Source organism: Geotrypetes seraphini, chromosome 4 (genome assembly GCF_902459505.1).
Source record: "Geotrypetes seraphini chromosome 4, aGeoSer1.1, whole genome shotgun sequence".
NCBI lineage: Eukaryota > Metazoa > Chordata > Amphibia > Gymnophiona > Dermophiidae > Geotrypetes > Geotrypetes seraphini.
In genome coordinates this window covers 227,204,629-227,223,997 of record NC_047087.1, presented here as the reverse complement: position 1 = coordinate 227,223,997, position 19,369 = coordinate 227,204,629, and the positions used below count along the sequence as shown (strand labels likewise).

The window sequence follows — 19,369 nt, the reverse complement described above, 5'->3', positions numbered from 1 at the left end:
GTGGTGAGCCATCCACTGAAGGGTGTGTGGTCCATGTCCAATAGAAAGAGGCAACCCAGTAAATAGTATTGGAGCATCTCCAAGGCCCATTTGACAGCTAGGGCTTCTTTCTCAATGACTGCATATTTCCTCTCTCTGGGAAACAATTTGCGGCTAATGTAGCTCCCTGGATGTTCCTCCCCATGCACCTCCTGAGCCAGAATGGCCCAGAGTCCCACCTCTGATGCATACGTCTGTACCACAAAAAGTCAATTGAAGTCCAGGCCAACCAGCACCATATCCAAGCAGATGTTATCCTTCAAAGCTTGAAATGCCTTGTCCAATTCTGATGTCCACCATAATTTATCTGGACATTCTTCTGTAACAGGCAGGTCAGGGATTCCACCTTGTCTGCAAATCCTGAGATAAATATCCCACGAGTCCTAAGAAGGCTCGAGGGAGGAAGGGCCAATATGATTGCTTGATTGCTGATGGCATTTGTCGGAGAGAGGTGAAGTTGGAGTTTACCTGGAAGTGTTCTTCTTTGAAAATGCCTCATTCAAAAAGAAAGGGGAATGTCTGGGCTGTATCCTATCTGGCTCGCACTTCATCCCCTCTTCAATCCACCCTTGACTGATTTGCAGTCAGACCCGTCCTGAAGAAGCTGATCCAGAGGGGTCTTGCTGTTGAGAGCGATGAGGGCGAACCACTATCTCCTTTAGGACATGATACCACTCTGTCCCTGCAGGCAACTATCGTACTGCTGTGTCCAGCACAGGCATGGGGTTGACCCAAGATCAAAGCAGGGCCTGAGGAAGTCACTGTGGCTGAGAACCGAAAGGAGGGAAGGCCCGATGAATCAACTGCCTGTGCTGTGAGTAAAGAAACAGTTTGTTTATTAACTGCTTCTCCGACAGTTACACTGGAGGGGATTTGGAAGGTCTTGCAAAAATTAGATGTCACTTTAGAGAAATCGGTACAATAAATTATTCATCTGTCTGGGAAGATTGAGAACCTATCTCATAATTTGGATATAATAAAAAAATGAACCTTTAAACCAAGTTATCCAAGTTCAGACTGAAGTGAAAAATCTCAGAGACAGTTTCTGAGATTATTAAAGACAAAAATGTGATACACCAGAGGCTTTATCTGAGAGTGTTGAATTTTCCCAAATCTGTCCTTCTTTCCCCACTTCACTTACAGAGGTGGCAGAAAGAACAACCCTGATTGTTTCCTTAGTATTTGAGCAAGACTTGAATGCAATAATGAAATTATTCTTTCATAGTTCTCAAAAGTTGTTTTGTGAGCAAAAAATTTGACCAACTCAGTTGTAGCAGTCCCGAGTTGGATCTACAGATCTGTGGTATATTCAAACTTTCAAAATAAAGTTGTAGAAGAACTATTGATTAATAAAAGTAATACAAGTCTATACTCATAGCTCCAATGGTACAACACTGCTTTGATCTGAACCATAATTTTTTCACCTTAAATGTTATGTGCTAGATCGCATAGAGCAAGACATCCGTGAAGGAAATAGGCAGCTATGTCTTCAGCAACGAGAACAACACTGGATCTATGAGCTAGAGTCTGTAACTCCTAAAGGACTAAATATGAGTATAGACTGGTATTACTTTTATTAAGCAATTGTTCTTCTACAACTTTATTTTGGAAGTTTGAAGATACCACGGATCTGTAGATCCAACCCGGGATTGCTACAGCTGAGTTGGTCAGCCAATGAGGAGAGGCCAACATTCCCCAAGCAATGGCATGTCTCCCTATAAGAAGTATTGAGATGCCATTATGAGAACAGGACGCTGGTGAGATCGTGTGAGCAAACATCCAGTGAGTAACAATATTAGTCTCTCTTAAGAATGTTATAAGATTCAAGAAAGATGAGTGATACATCCTTTATATAATTGCTTTTACAGAACTGTGCAAAGACAGTGGGAGGCTAAGATCCCTGAAAAAATGGTTAAGCACCGTGAAACATTGGCTATAAACAAGACACCACTTAATTTCTATAACAGTTATGAGTTTTGCTATTTAACATCTCAGTCACACTAAAATTAGCATAGTGTCAACTGGTTATTCTATACAGAAGTTTTTTCAAGCCAATGATGTAGGTGGAGGTGGTTTGAGCATTTATGCTCTACCAAAATAGACCTGAGACTTTTTCTTCTGTGAGAATAAAACCCTCAGCCCAATAAGTGGAGTTATTTTATATGTATGTTGATTATATTGTAAGTCATTATCACGAATCAGTGTGCAAATGTAGTCTCCCTTCATTTTCTGATTATATTGTCCTTGGTAGCCACATTCAAAGTCTAATATATCCTGGTAGAAGTGCTCACTTTGCTCCTCTAAGTATGCTTCCATGTTCTCCTTGAATGTCTCAAGATGAGCATCAAGGACATGGACTTTGAGAGACATCCTACAATCCATCTTACTGTAATTTTTCACCAAATTCTCAACCAACTCCACATAGTTTGTGGCCTTGTGATTACCCCGGAAGCCCTGAAGCACTGATAGAAAGCTGTTCCAAGCCATTTTCTCATTCCTAGTTAGCGTATTAGGAAATTCCTTGCACTCTATGATCTTTATCTGTGGTCCGATGAAGACATCAGCTTTGACCTTTGCCTCAGACAGATTAAGGAAGATGTCTTGGAGGTACTTGAATGCTGCTGACTCCTTATCTAGAACTCTAACAAATTGATTCATTAGACTCAGTTTGATGTAGAGTGATGTACACTGGTGGTCCACCAGTGGTTCCCTTTTGATGTTGTTTCTCCCCACAGAGAACCCATTGTGCTATGGCCAGTCATGCTTTTGGTAGTGAACCTTTGTATCCCTGCTGTTCCAAAGGCAGAGATAGCAGGGAAACTTGGTAAAAAACCCTTTGAGACCCATTAGGAATGCTACCATTTTAAATTATCTGATGACCTCTCAGCCATACTCATACTTCTGTAAAAAACGATAAATTTCAAATCATCAATGTCCTGGTCACAAAAGCAAAGTTTGAGAGGAATGATAGCCATTTCCTATACTTTTTGTGGCATAGGCAATTAAGAAAAACACCCCCTCTTCATCCAATATCTAGTGGAAGTGGTAATATAACTCCCGCTACTTCCAATGGTTTTGTGGTATCATCTACTCAGATAAATAAATTGGCTTTTACTGAAATACCTAAACCACTTGAGTTTACAGGTGTAGTAGAGGAGCAACCATAAGCAATGGAAAAACAAGATATTACCCTTAAAGATTTGTGGTTGGGTATTTCTCGAGTTGAAGGGTTTCTCAGAGAATCAGTGAAACAAACGTTGAATTATTCATATTCTGTGGCTCAAAAGTTTGAGAATGTGGATTCTAATTTAAATTGTTTGGATAAAAGATTAGCAGTGGTTGAAACTCAAAGTAATATATTGCAAGCTGTCTCAGTATCTGCTGTTTTGTTTTGTTTTTTTTCAGTTCAAAAGTTTTATTAGTTTTACAATAAAGCAAAAAGGCATACAACAAGATCCAAGGATGCATAATACAATAATAAGTAACAGCCAATGCGTAACACTAATACATCCAAAGATCAAAGAGGAAGAAAAATGTAAGGGAAAGGGAAAGAAAATCATGCAGCAAGAAAAACATGACTTATCAATCAACCATAATCGGTATGGAAATATAACAAAGAGTCATGAAAATAATAGTAATACTGGTAGTCCAACCTGGATGTCATTAGAAAGAAACAATTAACAGGTATCAGTGGGAAAAGCAGTGGAAAAGAAAAAGAATAAGATAACAGTGTCACAAATGGTTAATCATGTTTTGATGTTAATTATCCCGTAGTTTGGTATGGCGATATAGAGTATTCCAGCAGCGGGGACCACATTTTGTTGAAACGGACCAATGCTTGAGATCGTTCTGCAGCTATGCGCTCATATTTAGCTATCAAGCATACTGAATTCCACCAAGTATTGCGCTCCGCAGCCGCCAATTTTTTTCCAATTGGTTAAAATGATTTTTACTGCTATTAGTAGTAACAAATGTAGTAAGTTATTAGCGTCATCAGAGAGCCCTAAACAACCAAGTTCATCTCCAAGAATCAGTATGGAATAATTAAGAGGCGATGATATTTGTAATATCTGACATATGTCGGACCAAACTGTCCTCCAAAAATCATGCAACAGAGGGCACTCGAGCAGCATATGTCTCAGGGATCCATTGTCCCGACTACAAGACCAGCATTTGCTCTCCTCTTTATTATTAAGTTTGGCTAATTTCTGAGGTGTCCAATATGCTCTGTGCATCAAGAAGAAGAATGTCTGTCTATATGTGGAGGATCGGCATATTTTCGAAATCCTGGCCCACACATTAGGCCATACATCAGTAGCAATTTCCACATCAATGTCCAGTGACCAGTTGTCCTCAAGGGCTGTGAGTTGATGAGTTTTCCCAGATCTAATCCATTGATACCACTGAGAAGCTGCTTTACGGTGTTGCGACACAGTGGAGCTGACTTGAAGGATATCTGGTGTTGTGGCTACCAAGGTCTTGTTTTTTAATACTAGTTTTAATGAGTGTTGTAACTGTAGCCATTGATAGTAACACGTGGTTGGTAATTTGTAGATCGATGACAACGTATGAAAAGGGATCCATTTAGTTCTATTCAATAATTGATGAATTCTCCATATACCTGCTTGTTGCCATTGTCTCCAGGCAAAAGAGGCATTCTGTATTTTAATATCAGGGTTATGCCAGATAGGCGCATGAAGAGTTGACTGTAAAGGAACTTGTAACGAGCTTTCAATGATATGTACGATTTGTTTCATGGAGGTGAGTATATGATCAGTGTCACGTGTTGGTTTGCTTTTCTTGAGGAAAGGTAGTGAAGGTAAGGAGAAAAGGCCATATTTCTCTTCTTCGAACTGACACCAGGTAGTTTTGAGGTCAGGCCTAACATCATGCAGCAACCACCGAACTGCCTGCCTCATAAGGAAGGCGCAATGATAGTCATAAAAGTCCGGAAAATTTACACCTCCGTCTACTTTCTTATTCTTCAATTTTTTCAAGGCAATCCTCGGGGTACTTTTTTTCCAAAGAAACTGTGATAATGCCATGTCTATCTTCTTGTAAAAGGAAGTTGGAAGGAAGAAAGGAAGCATACTTAAAGTGTATGTAATCTTTGGCGTGAGAGTCATCTTAATGGCTTCTAATCTCCCCCACCAAGTTAGATTCAGAGGCGACCACTGAAGAGTGAGGGCTTGAATAATTTTCAATATGTGGGACATATTTAGATCTATCGTTTGTTCTATAGTATTTCCAAACTGTACACCAAGGTATTTTAATTTCTGAGGCGACCACTGGAAATTGAAGGCCGCAACATCAGATTTCAGAGTGAAATTATTTAAGGGCATGAGTTCCGTTTTAGAGGTGTTAAGTTTGTAACCAGATTCTCTTGCATACTTCTCAATAGTTGGTATTAAGGACGACAAGGAGGTAGGAGTTGTGTATAATAGAACATCATCGGCATAAGCAGAATATTTAACTTCAGTTGAACCACACTTAATTCCAACTATGTCTGGGTTATGCTGTATGGAAAGTAAAAGGGGTTCTAATGCTATATTAAAGAGTAATGGTGATAGAGGACATCCTTGCCTTGTGCCTCTTGTAGGATGAAATGGAGTGGAATATGTCCCATTAATTTGCACATTAGTTGTAGGAGCAGTATATAAGACTCTGACCATTTTAATGAATTCTTGTCCAAATCCAAACCACCGTAATGTATCAAACATGAAGTCCCATTCTACCCTATCGAATGCTTTCTCTGCATCCAATGCCAGGGCGAGCATCGATTCATTACTGTGATTCGCATATTGGATAGCATTGGCAAACATCCTGGTGTTATCACTTGAAAGTCTACCTGTCAGAAAGCCATTTTGTTCTTTCCCAATCAACTTATGCAGTATGTGTTGCAATCTAGTGGCCAGAATCTTAGCATATATCTTAGCGTCCACATTAATTAGTGATAAAGGCCGATAGTTAGCTACATATAGTGGATCTTTTCCAGGCTTGGGTAGAACAATTATGCTTGCTTCGGTGAAAGAGCCCGATGCACTGCCAGACTCAATAAGATGCTCATATAAGGCAAGTAGATGAGGTATCAACAAATCCTGAAAGGAACTATAAAATTCAGAAGTTAGGCCATCCGGTCCAGGCGATTTCTTTTTAGCCATAGATTTGAGTGCAAGCTGGATGTCATCCATTGAGATGTGCATAGCTAGAGCATTATTATCTTCTGCTGAGATAGTATTGTGCGGTAGGGTATCATTCAAAACAGTCGAAGGAGATAATGAAGTTCTCTCTGAGGTGTAAAGGCATTAATAGAATCGTTGAAAGCATAATGGTATACGCTTCGGGTCAGAGGTTGAAAGTCCATCTGAATCTACTATCGTATGTATGTTCAATCTCTCTTCCCTAATCTTTAGGTAATTTGCTAAGGTAAGACCATTCTGGTTATTATCACAATAATAGCTGGCAGTCTTCATAAAGATTGCATTGCCAGCTTTCCTGCTGAGAATCAGATTATAGTTCAATCTAGTCTGATGCAATTTCGAAAGAGTGAGCGTATCCTTTGGGTTGGTTTGGTGACATAGTTCTAGCTCCTTAATCAGCTTGACACAGTCATTAAGTTGTTTATCTAAATCCCTCTTTTTGGATGCCTGATAGGAAATGATGACTCCTCTTATATAAGCTTTAAACGCATCCCATAGGCACGTCCTGGAGGTATCCTCAGGTTTGTTAAAGAGAAAGAATTCAGTAATAGCCTTGCGAACACATTCGGTGAAGGCAGAATCCATAAGAAGAGAATTGTTAAATCTCCAAGCAGTGCTTTTTTTGCTGATATTGAGATCTGACAGGGACAATTCAATATAAGCATGATCGGATACCGATATTTCGCCAATATCAGAGTGGGCTAAGTTATTAATGAGATTATTGCTGATCAGAAAAAAGTCAGTTCTGGAATAAGAATTGTGAGGAGGAGAGTAAAAGGTATATTGCCGTTCATCTTTATGCATCAACCGCCAGGCATCAACCAACTTCAGTTGGGTTATCATGTTGTGTAAGCTGTGCCAAGCATTTGTTGGTTTGTGTGCAGCCGATGACTTTCTATCTGAAACAGGATCTAACACCAGATTGAAGTCACCAACAACTATTTGTGCCTGAGATTTATCTTCAAATAAAGTCAATTGAATCTCAGTAAAAAAGTCAGGCTTATCCAAATTGGGTGCGTAGACATTCACTAACGATAATAAGGTATGACCAATCATTAGTTTAATTTTGATCCATCGTCCCTTGGCATCATTAGATTGAGATATTAGTTGGATATCTGGACAAGATCATACTAAAATTGCTGTACCATTTTTTTTTTTTTTGTGAGGCAGGAGAAAAAAGAACTGGCAAGGACCATTTAGTTTTCAGCTTGGCAGACTCAGAGGCATTAAGATGTGTTTCTTGGAAACAGACTATATCAGGAGATTTTTTCGATATGTAGTCTAATATTTTCTTCCTTTTTATAGGATTATGGAAACCCTTGACATTTAATGACAATATTTTCAACATCTACATTTGTAGTAGTATGGATTCCGCTCAGGACACCGCAGAAAGTAAGTCAAATAGTCAACCAGCACTGCAAGCATGAATATATACAGAAGAACAGATACCAGAAAGAAAAACAAAAAAGTGACATCCAGGTGGACTACAAGGCTGACCAGTCCTAACAAGGACCAGTAACAGTGAAACCCCATGGGTAAAGAACACGGGAGCTACTGCTCAACCACAGCTCCAGCAAACTGGAGTGATTTAGACTGACAACAGTGCCAAACTGCAGCAACTAAAGAAACATTTACAAGTTAATTGACAATTGAATACATGTAAATGGTATCTGCTGTTAAGGATTCCACGGTGTTACATTCTAAGATGGAAATGTTGGAAAATATGCATAGGGCGAGGAATCTCCACTTGGTTAATTTCCCAGTGACTCATTTGTTATCTTCAGAAATATTGTTAAGGAAATATTTTAAAAAAATACTGGGATTACCCAATGCGGAAAATTTTCCAATAAATAACTGTTATTATATTCCGCAAAAGAAAATGAAATCCGACCAAGAGATGGACCACCTGGTAATAGGTGAAGTTAATCTGACAGAGTTTTTGGAAGATACACAGGATGTTTTCAGAGCAGGTCCACCATGGTAATAACTTGCATGAATGAGACAGACAAAATGTTGATAATGAAACTTTACTTTAAAAATAGGCTGACCAAATTCTGTGGAGATTTGGTTAGAATTTTTCCTGATGTCTCAAGAGCTATGCAATTAAGAAGGAATTTTTGAAATTAAGAATAAGAGTTCTAGCTCTTGAGGCATCTTTTTATTTAAAATTTCCATATAAATGTCTTGTCAAGATACAAGACATTGAATATGTCTTTTGGGATCCCATTCAATTGCAACAATTTTTGTTAGCTCGAGAACAGAAGTGAGTTTATTTTTCCTTTTTGTCTTTAATGATTCATCACTGAGAAAATGGCAGGATGTCAGAGTCCTACACAGTAGGGAATGATTAGGATTCATATGAATTCAACCCATTTCTTTGTTTTCCTGTAAATATGTGGTAGAAAAGCAGTCTCCCCAAATATTGAGGGCTTGGAAAGGATTGTTTTGTTTTATATAAGAATTTAAACTTTGTGTAAGAAACCTTTTTCTTTGATATCATCTGATATTGTTAAGTACTAAATGTATAATAGAAAAAAAAGAAAGCAGTGCATGCAAATAGATCTCATGCATATTCATTGGGAAAATCCTGAAAACACGACTGGATTGCGACCCTCAAGGAGGGACTTTGACACCCCTGTTCTAGATTAATTTCAGGTACTGGTTAATACAATTCCTCTGCTCAATGTGTGACTGCTGAGTAGTTTTCTCTACAGGGTTTTCCTCATGAAATCCAGTTACCCCTGAAAAGAGAGGGTCTTGCAAGCATGGATAATTTACAGTGTTTAATTTGCTGATAATCTTAACATATTTTTGTAGGTATTTTGTTTTGTACAAATTGCCCAATCTGAAGTTCCTTGACACCAGAAAAGTAAGCAAGAAGGAGCATAAAGAAGCCATGGAAAGAGGAGCCTTCATGAAAGTGATGAAACCCAATGATAGCAAGGTAGAACTCCATCTATATTATTTGTTTATACACTTTCTTTTTAAATCTAAAATATGTACTGTTTATGGTCCAATTTTTTTGTTTGTTTCAGTGAGAAAAAAATGTCAGATCTAATATTCAAAATTGGGCAATAGAGGCTACTGGCCAGTTAAACCATGTGAGTGGGCTGGGGTGGGATATTCTGCAGCATACAACTGGAAAGTGATGCTAAATAGCTCCTCTGACAATTGCAGCATTGTCTGAGCAGTTCTAGGGTAGTCCTGGAATTTATGTGGGCACTGATAGTATTCGGTGCTGGTGGCCATATGGCTAATTGGACAATTAGGACCTCTTAAATAGCAGTCCTGACTCTGAATTGTTTAGCTATGTGGATATGGCACTGAATAACTGTAATACCCAAATACCTTCTGGTCATCGCTGCTTGTCTATGAAGATTTAGACTGAAAATGAATATAATCTAACAAAGATATCAGTCAACAATTACTGATTGGATAAGGCCCGACTTAGCGCAGGAAGAGGCGGTCGGAGTGTACCGCGAGTGATTTCCTGCACTCACGGCACTCCGGCTGCTCTTTCCTGCCTCTCCCACTGCCCTTTCCTTGTCGGAGGTTCGCGGTCGGAAAATACCGTGAATGACCGGGACCGCAAACCGCCGACCGCGTACAACCGGGGGCACACTGTACTCAGAATAAGGGGTATTGGTTTGTAATTGAAAGAGCTTAGCTGGTCCAAAATACTGTAATAGATACCAAATTACACATCACACTCTAGTGTTTGGTAAATAACTAACATCTAACAAAAAATTTGCCGTAGATGTAATTGTTCTCTGTAATTATTTATGTTGGTGGTATTATATTAAAAAAAATATTTTAACTTTGGAGTAATGTGAGGCTTTGCATGTTGGTGATGTCTTAAAATGGTGAAGTAGCAAGTTGAGGGTTTTTTTTCGTTATGTTATGTGCAATCTTATATTCCACTAAATACAAAAGATTCACATCAGGAGATCAACTACAGCATATAGGGCTCCTTTTACTAAGGTGCATTTTTAGCGTGCGCTAACCACACGCTAAATGAAAAATACTAACGTAAGCTCTATAGAGGCATTAGCATTTAGCTTGTGTGGTATTGTAGCGCGCACTAAAACCACTAGCACACCTTAGTAAAAGGAGCCCATAGAGACCTAGGTGAGGGAAAGATCTCAGATGCACCACTTTGAGGATCATAAAGAATTCTCTGCTTGTATTGTGCTAATGGGTCTCTTTCATCAATCTGAAAACCTTCACCAATTAATTGGCCGGAAAGGGTACCGGCCTGATACTACTTTTTAAATTTATTAATTAGTTTTAAATATATATTTATATATTTTAAATATTTTCCAAAACACCATAACAAATTTGTGAATCATATAGGGTGAATAAACAAATATCTGTATGGCAGTCACATTCAATTTTTAGAGACCACCACTGCAAAACCACAAAATTGTGGCTATAATCCAATGTCCTATGCAGAGAAAGCATTAAGCCACTTATCTTAATTTTAAGCGGCACAATCTGCAGTCTCAGGACTTCTCGCATTGTGTCATCTTATCTATGGGTCCTGTTTCGCCGCTTAATAGTTGGCTTCAGCAGGATTCAAAATGGGCTGAAAAGAAACAAAAACAAACATTAAACACCAAAAAAGTCATACAACCAAGATTAAAATAATCTCATATCAGCTTTAACTTACTTCCTGAATTGATCTGTGTCCTCTTTATGCATAGCAAGTAAGTCTAAAAAATGGCTCTTATAATGTAAGAACGCCAACACATGCACAGTTGCTAATAGTGACGTGTTGAATGCTGATTGGATTTTCAAGCAGCTCATTAAGAATTTGCTATCACATGTCTTTTACAGCTGATAAGGTTATATTCATAATGATAAAAACAGTGTAAGGTAAAAAGTATCATATACAAATGAAGGCCATCAAACTGTCAACTCGGAGAACAGCACATTAGTTAAATGAAAGCTGACAGATCGAAAGAGGTATTGAGCCCTTTCGGGTACATGCTTTGCAATTTAAAGATCCAGTGGGATTCTCTTTGTTTGAGTCTTTTAATTCTGTCTCCCCCCCCCATACTCGATCTAGGTTCAGAATCTATTGCAAAGCATGAAAGTCCTGGAATGTATGCTTGAACTGTGTGCAATGATCTACAATTACTTCTGAGCTCCGTTTACACATCAAGTTCGATTTTGTTCCCACATTGGGGTTTTAAGCTCTCTTGAAGTCATATTGCATGGGCAAATGATCACGTAGATGATAAATGTAGAGTTGCAATTGGTGAAATGCTTAAGTTCATATTTGACCTCATTGTTGGGATTGATGAATTCTTTACATTCCAGGGTTATGCTGCAAATGTTACATGAAAAGCTTTTGAAATGACCATAAATCTTACTGCTGTTATGCTGAGAATAATTCACTGAATGGGCCATTGCAGGACTTAATATTTATTTTAAGCTCTTATTTCTTGAAAAAGCTATTCTTAAGTTTTTTGTTGTTAAATGCTGGGTGTAAGTTGAATATTTCCCAGTTTTTCTTCATTATTTTGACTGCTATATTGCTTTTAGAAAAGTACCTCATCACACATGTGGCAACCTCATCTTCAGTCTCTTCCTTCCTGTGACAATGAAGAAGATTATCTCTGTTGATGTACTTGGTCCTACGTTGTGCCTTATCAATCACTTCTTTAGGGTATCCTCTCAATAAAAGTTTTCAATGCAAGATATTAGCTTGATGTTTGAACTCATCAAGAGTGGAGCAGTTATGTCGTATTCTTAACATCTGAGAAAATGGAAGACTCTCTTTGAGTCTTCTCAGATGACTGCTGTCAAACTTCAAAAAAGTATTCCTATCGGTGTCCTTGATGAATACTTTAGTGACAAAACTGTTCCCTTTTTGAGAGAAATGAACATCCAAAAAGTGAATGGAAACTTCAGAGGCAGTCATGGGAAACTTCAAATGTGAGTCACAGGAATTGAGCCACTTCAAAAATAGAGATAGACTATTCAAGGATCCCTTCCACAACATAAATATGTTGTTGATGTATCTGTGCCAGCAGAAAATAGATTCTGCAAATGGTGAATTGTGGATTCATTCTTTTTCGAAAATAATCATATAAAGATTGGCAATAGATGGAACGAAGGGTGCTCCCATTGCAACCCCCGCAGTTTGTAAGTATAATTCATTCTCGAACATGAAAAAATTTTCAAACAATGCCAATCTAGCTATCTGGACTTAAAAGCCTGATGGAATGAGATGTGGCCTTGGTAAAGATTCCAAAACATTGTTAACAATATAGATGACAGCATCTTGAGGTATAGATGTATAAAGTGATGATACATCCAAGGTTACCATGACAAATGGAAATTGATCAAAAAATTAGCAGTATCTTTTATGTATGTTTTACTGTCCATAACAATCCCTTTCAGACAAAAATCAACAAATTGACTGAGTGGCTCGAGTACTGAATTCTGTGTTGATATGATAGGGTGACCCAGTGGATTATCTTTCTGTACCAGATTTAATTAACTTCCTAATGATGCTAAGTAAACTTTTGGTGGGATCAAGTTTTATTTTCTTTATAAGTTTTGCTGTCGCTCAATTGTCTATGTGCCTCCAAGAGATAATCATTTTTATTTAAAATGACTATCGCACCACCTTCTTCCGTTTTCTTTATTGTATTGCTATCATCATTTGCTAGATTATTGAGGGTGTCCCGCAAATCTTGGAAGCACACAGACAACTGAGCGACAGCAATACTTATAAGATAATGAAACTTTGGGTTCTGGGCAGGGGAATCAGGAACCTCTGTTGATGATGGTCTCTAATTCCTCCCCAGTTTCGATCTACAGGTCACATAAACTGTCAGGGCTCTGAGTCACCTTTGTGGTTTCTCTATGGAACAAAAACCTGCCTTAGCCCATCCCATATTTTCCAGGAAGAAAGGAATTCTAGTTGGCTTATAACTAGTCTTTCAGTCCCATAGCTATTCAAGAACCATTCTTAAGCACTATAATCATTTCTCACACCCTTTTGACCATCATAACTTTGTTAGAAACTTCCCGGTAATTTCCCCACAGACTTTCACTCACCCATCCAGTCCTCATTCATACTCGCTGCTTCAGGATCCCAATCCATCCCAGAGTTGCTATACATATCAGAAGAAAATTGCCCTAACTCCATGGGCAATTCCTCCCCTTCTGAGCCAATGGATTCCTCACTGCATGAAAGTTTCAAAATAATTCTGCCCAGGCTGTTTTCCAACCCCCTCTAACCTTTGTCCTAGTGCAAGGTTTCTAAGAGCTCTGGTGCAGCCTGAAATGTGCTTGCGAGGTGCAGGGACTGGAGCATATTTCCTCCCTCCTGTCCTGCTTTCCTGGATGCTTCTCTGCTGTGGGTTCCTGATTACCTCCTGCTGAGATCAGCAGAGATCAATTTATCCTGCTGAGGCTTCAGGCTTTATCTGGCTACTGGGACACTCTGTAGCTTTTGAGTCCCTCCCCTTTTTTTAACCCTTGCTATGTCTCTCTGCCTGCAAAGGGCTTTTACTCGAGAATGTTAGCTTTTTGAAAGGAATATAGGGAAGTGGAGAGACCCTCCTTTCCTCTACAGTGTCCCTCTTTCTGTAGCCTGCCTGCCTTTCTTTAGGAGTAGACTCAGTCAAGTCAATGAAACAGGGGAACCACACATTCAATGGTTACTCTATAATGAGGTATCTCCGATCAGGTCCTCAACTGGTTTCAGGGGTTCCTAAAAAATAGATCCTACAAAGTACACCAGAACAACACTTTCTCATACTGCTGGGAAAACACCTGCGGTGTACCGCAGGGCTCCCCCCTATCCCCCACCCTGTTCAATATCTACCTAGCCTCCCTAGGTAACCTACTACACACCCTCAAACTCAAATTTTTCATCTATGCAGATGATATCACATTAGTCATCCCTTTCACTAGCTTCTCACCTGAAACACTTGATTACATTACAAATATCCTCAACCAGATTGAGCTCTGGATGCTAGCATTCAGGCTGAAACTAAATTCCGACAAAACAAAATTTTTTCTGGCCTCCCCCAACGACAAAATCAAGGACACCACCATCCAACTGAAAGGAAGGCCTTTCCCCCTTGAAAACACTGTAAAAATCCTGAGTGTTACACTGGACAGACATTTATCCTTAGAATCTCACACCGACCTCAGCGTCAGGAAATGTTTCGTGGTACTCTGGAAACTCTGAACCATAAAAAAATACTTCAATGATTCCTCGTTCCGCCTTCTAGTACAATCTGCCATTCTCAGCATTCTAGACTACTGTAATATTATTTACCTGAACTCCACGAAGAAAACGACCAGGAGACTAAAAGTGATCCAAAACACAGCCGTCCGCCTCATCTATGGCCTAAAGAAATGGGAACATATCACCCCTTTCTACCACCAACTCCACTGGCTGCCTTTCGAATCCAGAGTACTCTTCAAATTTGCATGCTTCTGCTACAAATCGGTAAACGGCCTCTCGCCAAGATACATCAATCCCCTCTTTAACCTTTACTGCTCCAACAAGAAATCCCGTAGAATTCAACTGTTTGCCTACCCCTCGCTTAAGCTCTGTCATCTTAAAAGATTCCTAGACAAAACCTTCGCCTTCCAAGCAGCCAAGATGAACCCATGGATCGCCCAAATGATTCTCGATGCTCCCACTTACCTCGACTTCAGAAAAACACTCAAAACTTACCTATTCAACAAACAAGCCCCCTAACGCCCCCTCTCCGGAATTACCTGGCCACACGCCCGCCCCTTTCCCCCTTCATTGATCGCTGTCTTCCAGCTCACTTACCCTCCTCCTTCTTCATCAGCCAAGTTCGGCTAAAGTTGTTGTAAATCCAATAAATCATGGTAAATCGGCCCGTTCGGCCCTTCCCCCCCCCTTTATTGACCGCTTTCCTCCTTCTCTACTTCCCACTCCCTCTTCTTCAGCCATGTTCGGCAGAAGGTGTTCTAAATCCAATACATTGTTTTTATACCCAATACATTGCCTGTAAACCCAAAACATTGTTTGTAAATCGGCATGTCAATGCGGATCCTAATGTAATTATTGTGAACCGCCTAGAACTCGATGGGCATGGCGGTATATAAGAATAAAATTATTATTATTATTAAAGGTACATCAAATACAAATACATCAAATACAAAATCATCAAATACAAATACATCAAATACAAAATCACTCCAAAATAAAATACATCAAATACAATACATCAAATACAAAATCACTCCAAAATAAAAAAAAATAATAAAAAATAATACTTCATCAAAATAATATCAACTTATAATGAAAAAGTGCTCAGAGACATGGAGGTGAAAACAAGGGGCAAACCCCTAAACTATCACTTCACCACCCAATCAGCGCATATTCAATATATTGTTAGTTGATATTTTAAAACTCTTCATTTAGCTGTGTACCCACAGGTTGAAATTTTTTCATATAATAATAATTCTTCAAAAAAGAAACTTATCTTAGATGAGCTATTATTTTTTATTTTGGAGTGATTTTGTATTTGATGTATTTCTTTAGGAGCAGGCACAGCCTTAATATGCAGGTTTCTCTCCTTGGGCACAGGTATGCTTTCTTTTCTAGTCTGGTTTAAACCAGTGACAGGGGCTTCCCTGTCACTATATATATATATATATATATATGTATTCAGTGCTGCTACAAGCTGCTTAAATATATATAGCTGCTATCATATAAATGAAACAGGTGACCAACACAGGGCTTCATAAAAACCTGTACATCCAATCCAATCCTTTGGTTTTATATACTGATTCATTCCTCATAGAAGGCTCGACTCGGTATACAACTATTTAAGATCATAACAAAAAAGAATTATAGTTGAAAAATAAAAAAATTGTTAATTAAACACAGATGAGATTTTATTAAGACTTCAGAAATAAGTGAGTTTAACTTTTTTTCAAAATGTTGCTAATTGAGAGAGAGGAGTCTAATCTCAGATGGAAGCTTATTCCAAATCTTTGCAAATAAAATGACAGAAATTAGCTGTAGTTTTGATATTCTTTAAGGTGGGAAAGCTAAGTTTATATTTGTGGATATTTCTAGAATTTGATGGCAGAAAAGAGTTTAAAGAAATTGGAACAAAAGGGGAAAAGATCCCATCAGTAATGTACCAAGGGCGGGATGAGGGGGTGGACTGCCCCGGGGGCACGCCCTAGGGGAGTGCACAGCTGGCCAGGTCTGGAACCTCCTGCTCTACTCTTTAACGGGACCTGCACCTCAGTGCAGCTGTCGCACTTATTCTGGAGCAGAGTTGGCAGAGTTCAGCTGAAGTGTAGGAAGGTCCCGCGATGACTGTGGCTGCAGGCTGTGCTCTGGAAGAAGTACGTGATGTCGGAGGGGGGTGGACCAGCAGCCACAATCATCGCAGGACCTTTGCACAACTCCCTGCATCTGCTGGTCCAACCCCTCAAATGTCACACACTTCTTCAGGAGCAGAGCCGCAGAGGCAGTAATCGTGGGACCTTTCTAGTTTGGAGGGAGAGAGAACGGAGCATAGAAGGGTGGTGGAGGGAGAGAAAGGGGGTTAGGGTGGTATGGAAGGATGGTGGAGGGAGAGAAAGGGGGCAGGATGATGGAGGGAGAGAAAGGGGGTCAGGGTGGTATAGAAGGGTGGTGGACGAAGAGAAAGGGGGCAGATGCTGATGGAATTGGTGTGCAGGGAAAGGGGAGAGAGACATAAGGGGAAGGATACTGGAGGGAATTGGGTTGGAAGGAAAGAAATGGGGCAGATGCTGATGGAAGTGGGGGGAATGGAGAGGAGAGAGTGAAATGCCAGACCATGTGGGTGTGGGAGAGGGATGGGAAGACGAGAAGAGGAGAGAAATACCAGACCATTGGAGGAGGGAAGGGAAGAAGATGGCTGCCAGACCAATGTGGGTGAAGGGAGAGATGGAAGGGGGATGCATACAGTTTCTGGAAGGAGCATAGAAAGAGAGAAGATGCCATATAGAAGGGGTAGAGAGAGGGTAGACAATGGATGAAAGGAAGAGTGTGAAGAAGATGAGGAAAGCAGAAACCAGAGAAGACAAGGTAGAAAAAAATTTTATATTATTTATTTTTTTGTTTTAGGGGAGATACATCGCTTTTTCTGTGGTGTTGCATTGTATGCAGAGTCCAGCTTCTTTGTCTACATGTTTATATTTTATCCCCCCTTTTACAAAACTATAAAGCGTTTTTAGCGTCGGCTGTGGTGGTAACAGCTCTGATGCTCAGAATTCTATGAGCATTTGAGCTGTTACCACCATGGCTAAAAAACACACTACAGTTTTGTAAAAGAGGGAGCGTATAGTTTGTGATTACATATTCCATAATAAGTGAAGGTGTTTTCTATGTTCTGTGTGTAAGACATGGTTTTCTGTTAGGATTGACTGTGCAGGATTGATTTGTACCAGTCTGGCTTGTTTAGTTTTACAATGGGTGTATTGATGTTATACTGCTCACTCTAAGATGCTGCCTTTTCCTAGGTACACTCTTGTGTGACGTGTGGATTGTTACTAAAAATCATGTTTTTCATACAGATGGGGGTCAAAAAATGGTGGGCCCCGGGTGTCACATATGCTAGGTACGCCAATGGATCTGATACATAATTTTAAAAATTATACTAACACATTTAAAATGTATTCTCGAATAAACTGGAAGCCAGTGGAGTGTCATTAACAAAGGGGTAACATGATTATATTTATGTTTTGTGACAAACCTACTGTAATACCAAGGTTTATCACAGGAAAATATAGACTATCATACAAATCCCGGTGCAGAAGGACAGACCAGGTCAGAGCCCATGACAGTAATATAGCTGACTACCCTATGAGCAGTGAAGATGAGTTTGACACAGAATGGCAAGACAGACTAGAATAGGAAAGGTTTGCCATACCTGAGGCAGTGCCAAAGCCAAGCAGGAAATCTCTGTCCTGCTATTACCCAGTTTCTGTAAGGCAGAAACCGGAAAGAAAGATTTATTTCAGAGAAACAACATAAGCTGAGGAAAGAAAGCCCTTCCCCCACACAAGCCAAAGGGGGTGTGGTTTTCCTCAGCTGAAAGCAAGGCTCAGCAGAGAGACAGGAGAGGTAGGAAACTCAGTGGGGGACTGAGCTTACCACAGACCAGCCAGCTGAGGTACACAGCATGGATTGGGAAATGACAGAGGAGCAAGCTGAAGGGAACTTGCCTTCAGAGTTTTTTTTTCCTCAGAGCTTGGTGAGGCTATGATTGTTGAGGACAACAGTGCTGCAGCTGTAGCTTGGCCAGAGAAAATGGAAGTGGCTTGAAACAAACGTGAGTTTGCTGGATGTTTTCTTTTGTTGCTTTTTCATGGTATGCAGACTGTGGATGCTGCAAGAGAAGACATTTTTGGACTGTAAAGTTTTCTGCATTTTTTTATCTGGGCCTTAAAACTAAAGAACTGTATCTTTCACTGAGCAGAACATTGGTTAAACTAAGTCAAATGCTGGGCAGGAAACTCAGCCTGTTTTGTGTTTAAGAATCATTGCTGACAAAGCTCCGTGCTCAGAGACCAGCTGCTAGCTGTTGCCATAGCAGCCCATTGATTGCACAGTTCCTGCATGTCTCTCATAAAACGTAGTGAAAATCTGTGTAAATGCTGGTATATTTTCACTGCTAACCACCATCCTGGTTTGTGACTAAGACTGTCCTTTAGAACCATTATTGTTTCTCTGCTGCCTGAATGCCATAAAGCTGTCTCTCTATTGAAATAGGAACTTGTTGTCTAGAAGTAGAAACTTTCAAACATTCCCAGAATGAGGCTCTGGTTAAGAGGACTGTGCTTAATTCACTTACCAAGCCCAGAGCCAGTGGCTGGGTTAAACCTGATTGTGGATTGCAATATAAATCTTTTTTGTTGATTATATTTTGTTTTTGCTTTCGTGAAACCTGTGATGGGCTTAGGTTTGTGTTGCATTACCAAGCTCATGATAAGGACTATTGGCCATTGGCCAAATAAAGTTTACATTTTTTTCTTACAGCCATTCTAAGTGGTGTTCTTTGAAAGACCATTGTAAAGAGCAGTTCTAGGCTGTTGCCTAGGGATAACAATCTGAAAGGCTCCCCTAGTTCCAGGGGGGACCA

The 19,369-nt window shown here is 39.7% G+C and overlaps 1 protein-coding gene across 12 annotated transcripts in view; it reads left to right on the top strand.

The window, feature by feature from the left end:
* Positions 1–19,369, top strand: part of LRMDA (leucine rich melanocyte differentiation associated) — a 1,649,176-nt gene that overhangs the window by 1,084,260 nt on the left and 545,547 nt on the right. For 7 of the 12 annotated variants that reach the window (XM_033942047.1, XM_033942055.1, XM_033942054.1 and 4 more), the window contains one exon: positions 9,057–9,183. The exons of 3 other annotated variants lie outside the window; for them this stretch is intronic. In XM_033942047.1, coding sequence (XP_033797938.1) covers positions 9,057–9,183 — 127 coding nt within the window. Of the gene's footprint in view, positions 1–9,056; positions 9,184–9,274; positions 9,431–11,786; positions 11,880–19,369 lie in introns of those variants that run through there. 2 more of the 12 variants (XM_033942056.1, XM_033942058.1) reach the window with 2 other exon arrangements.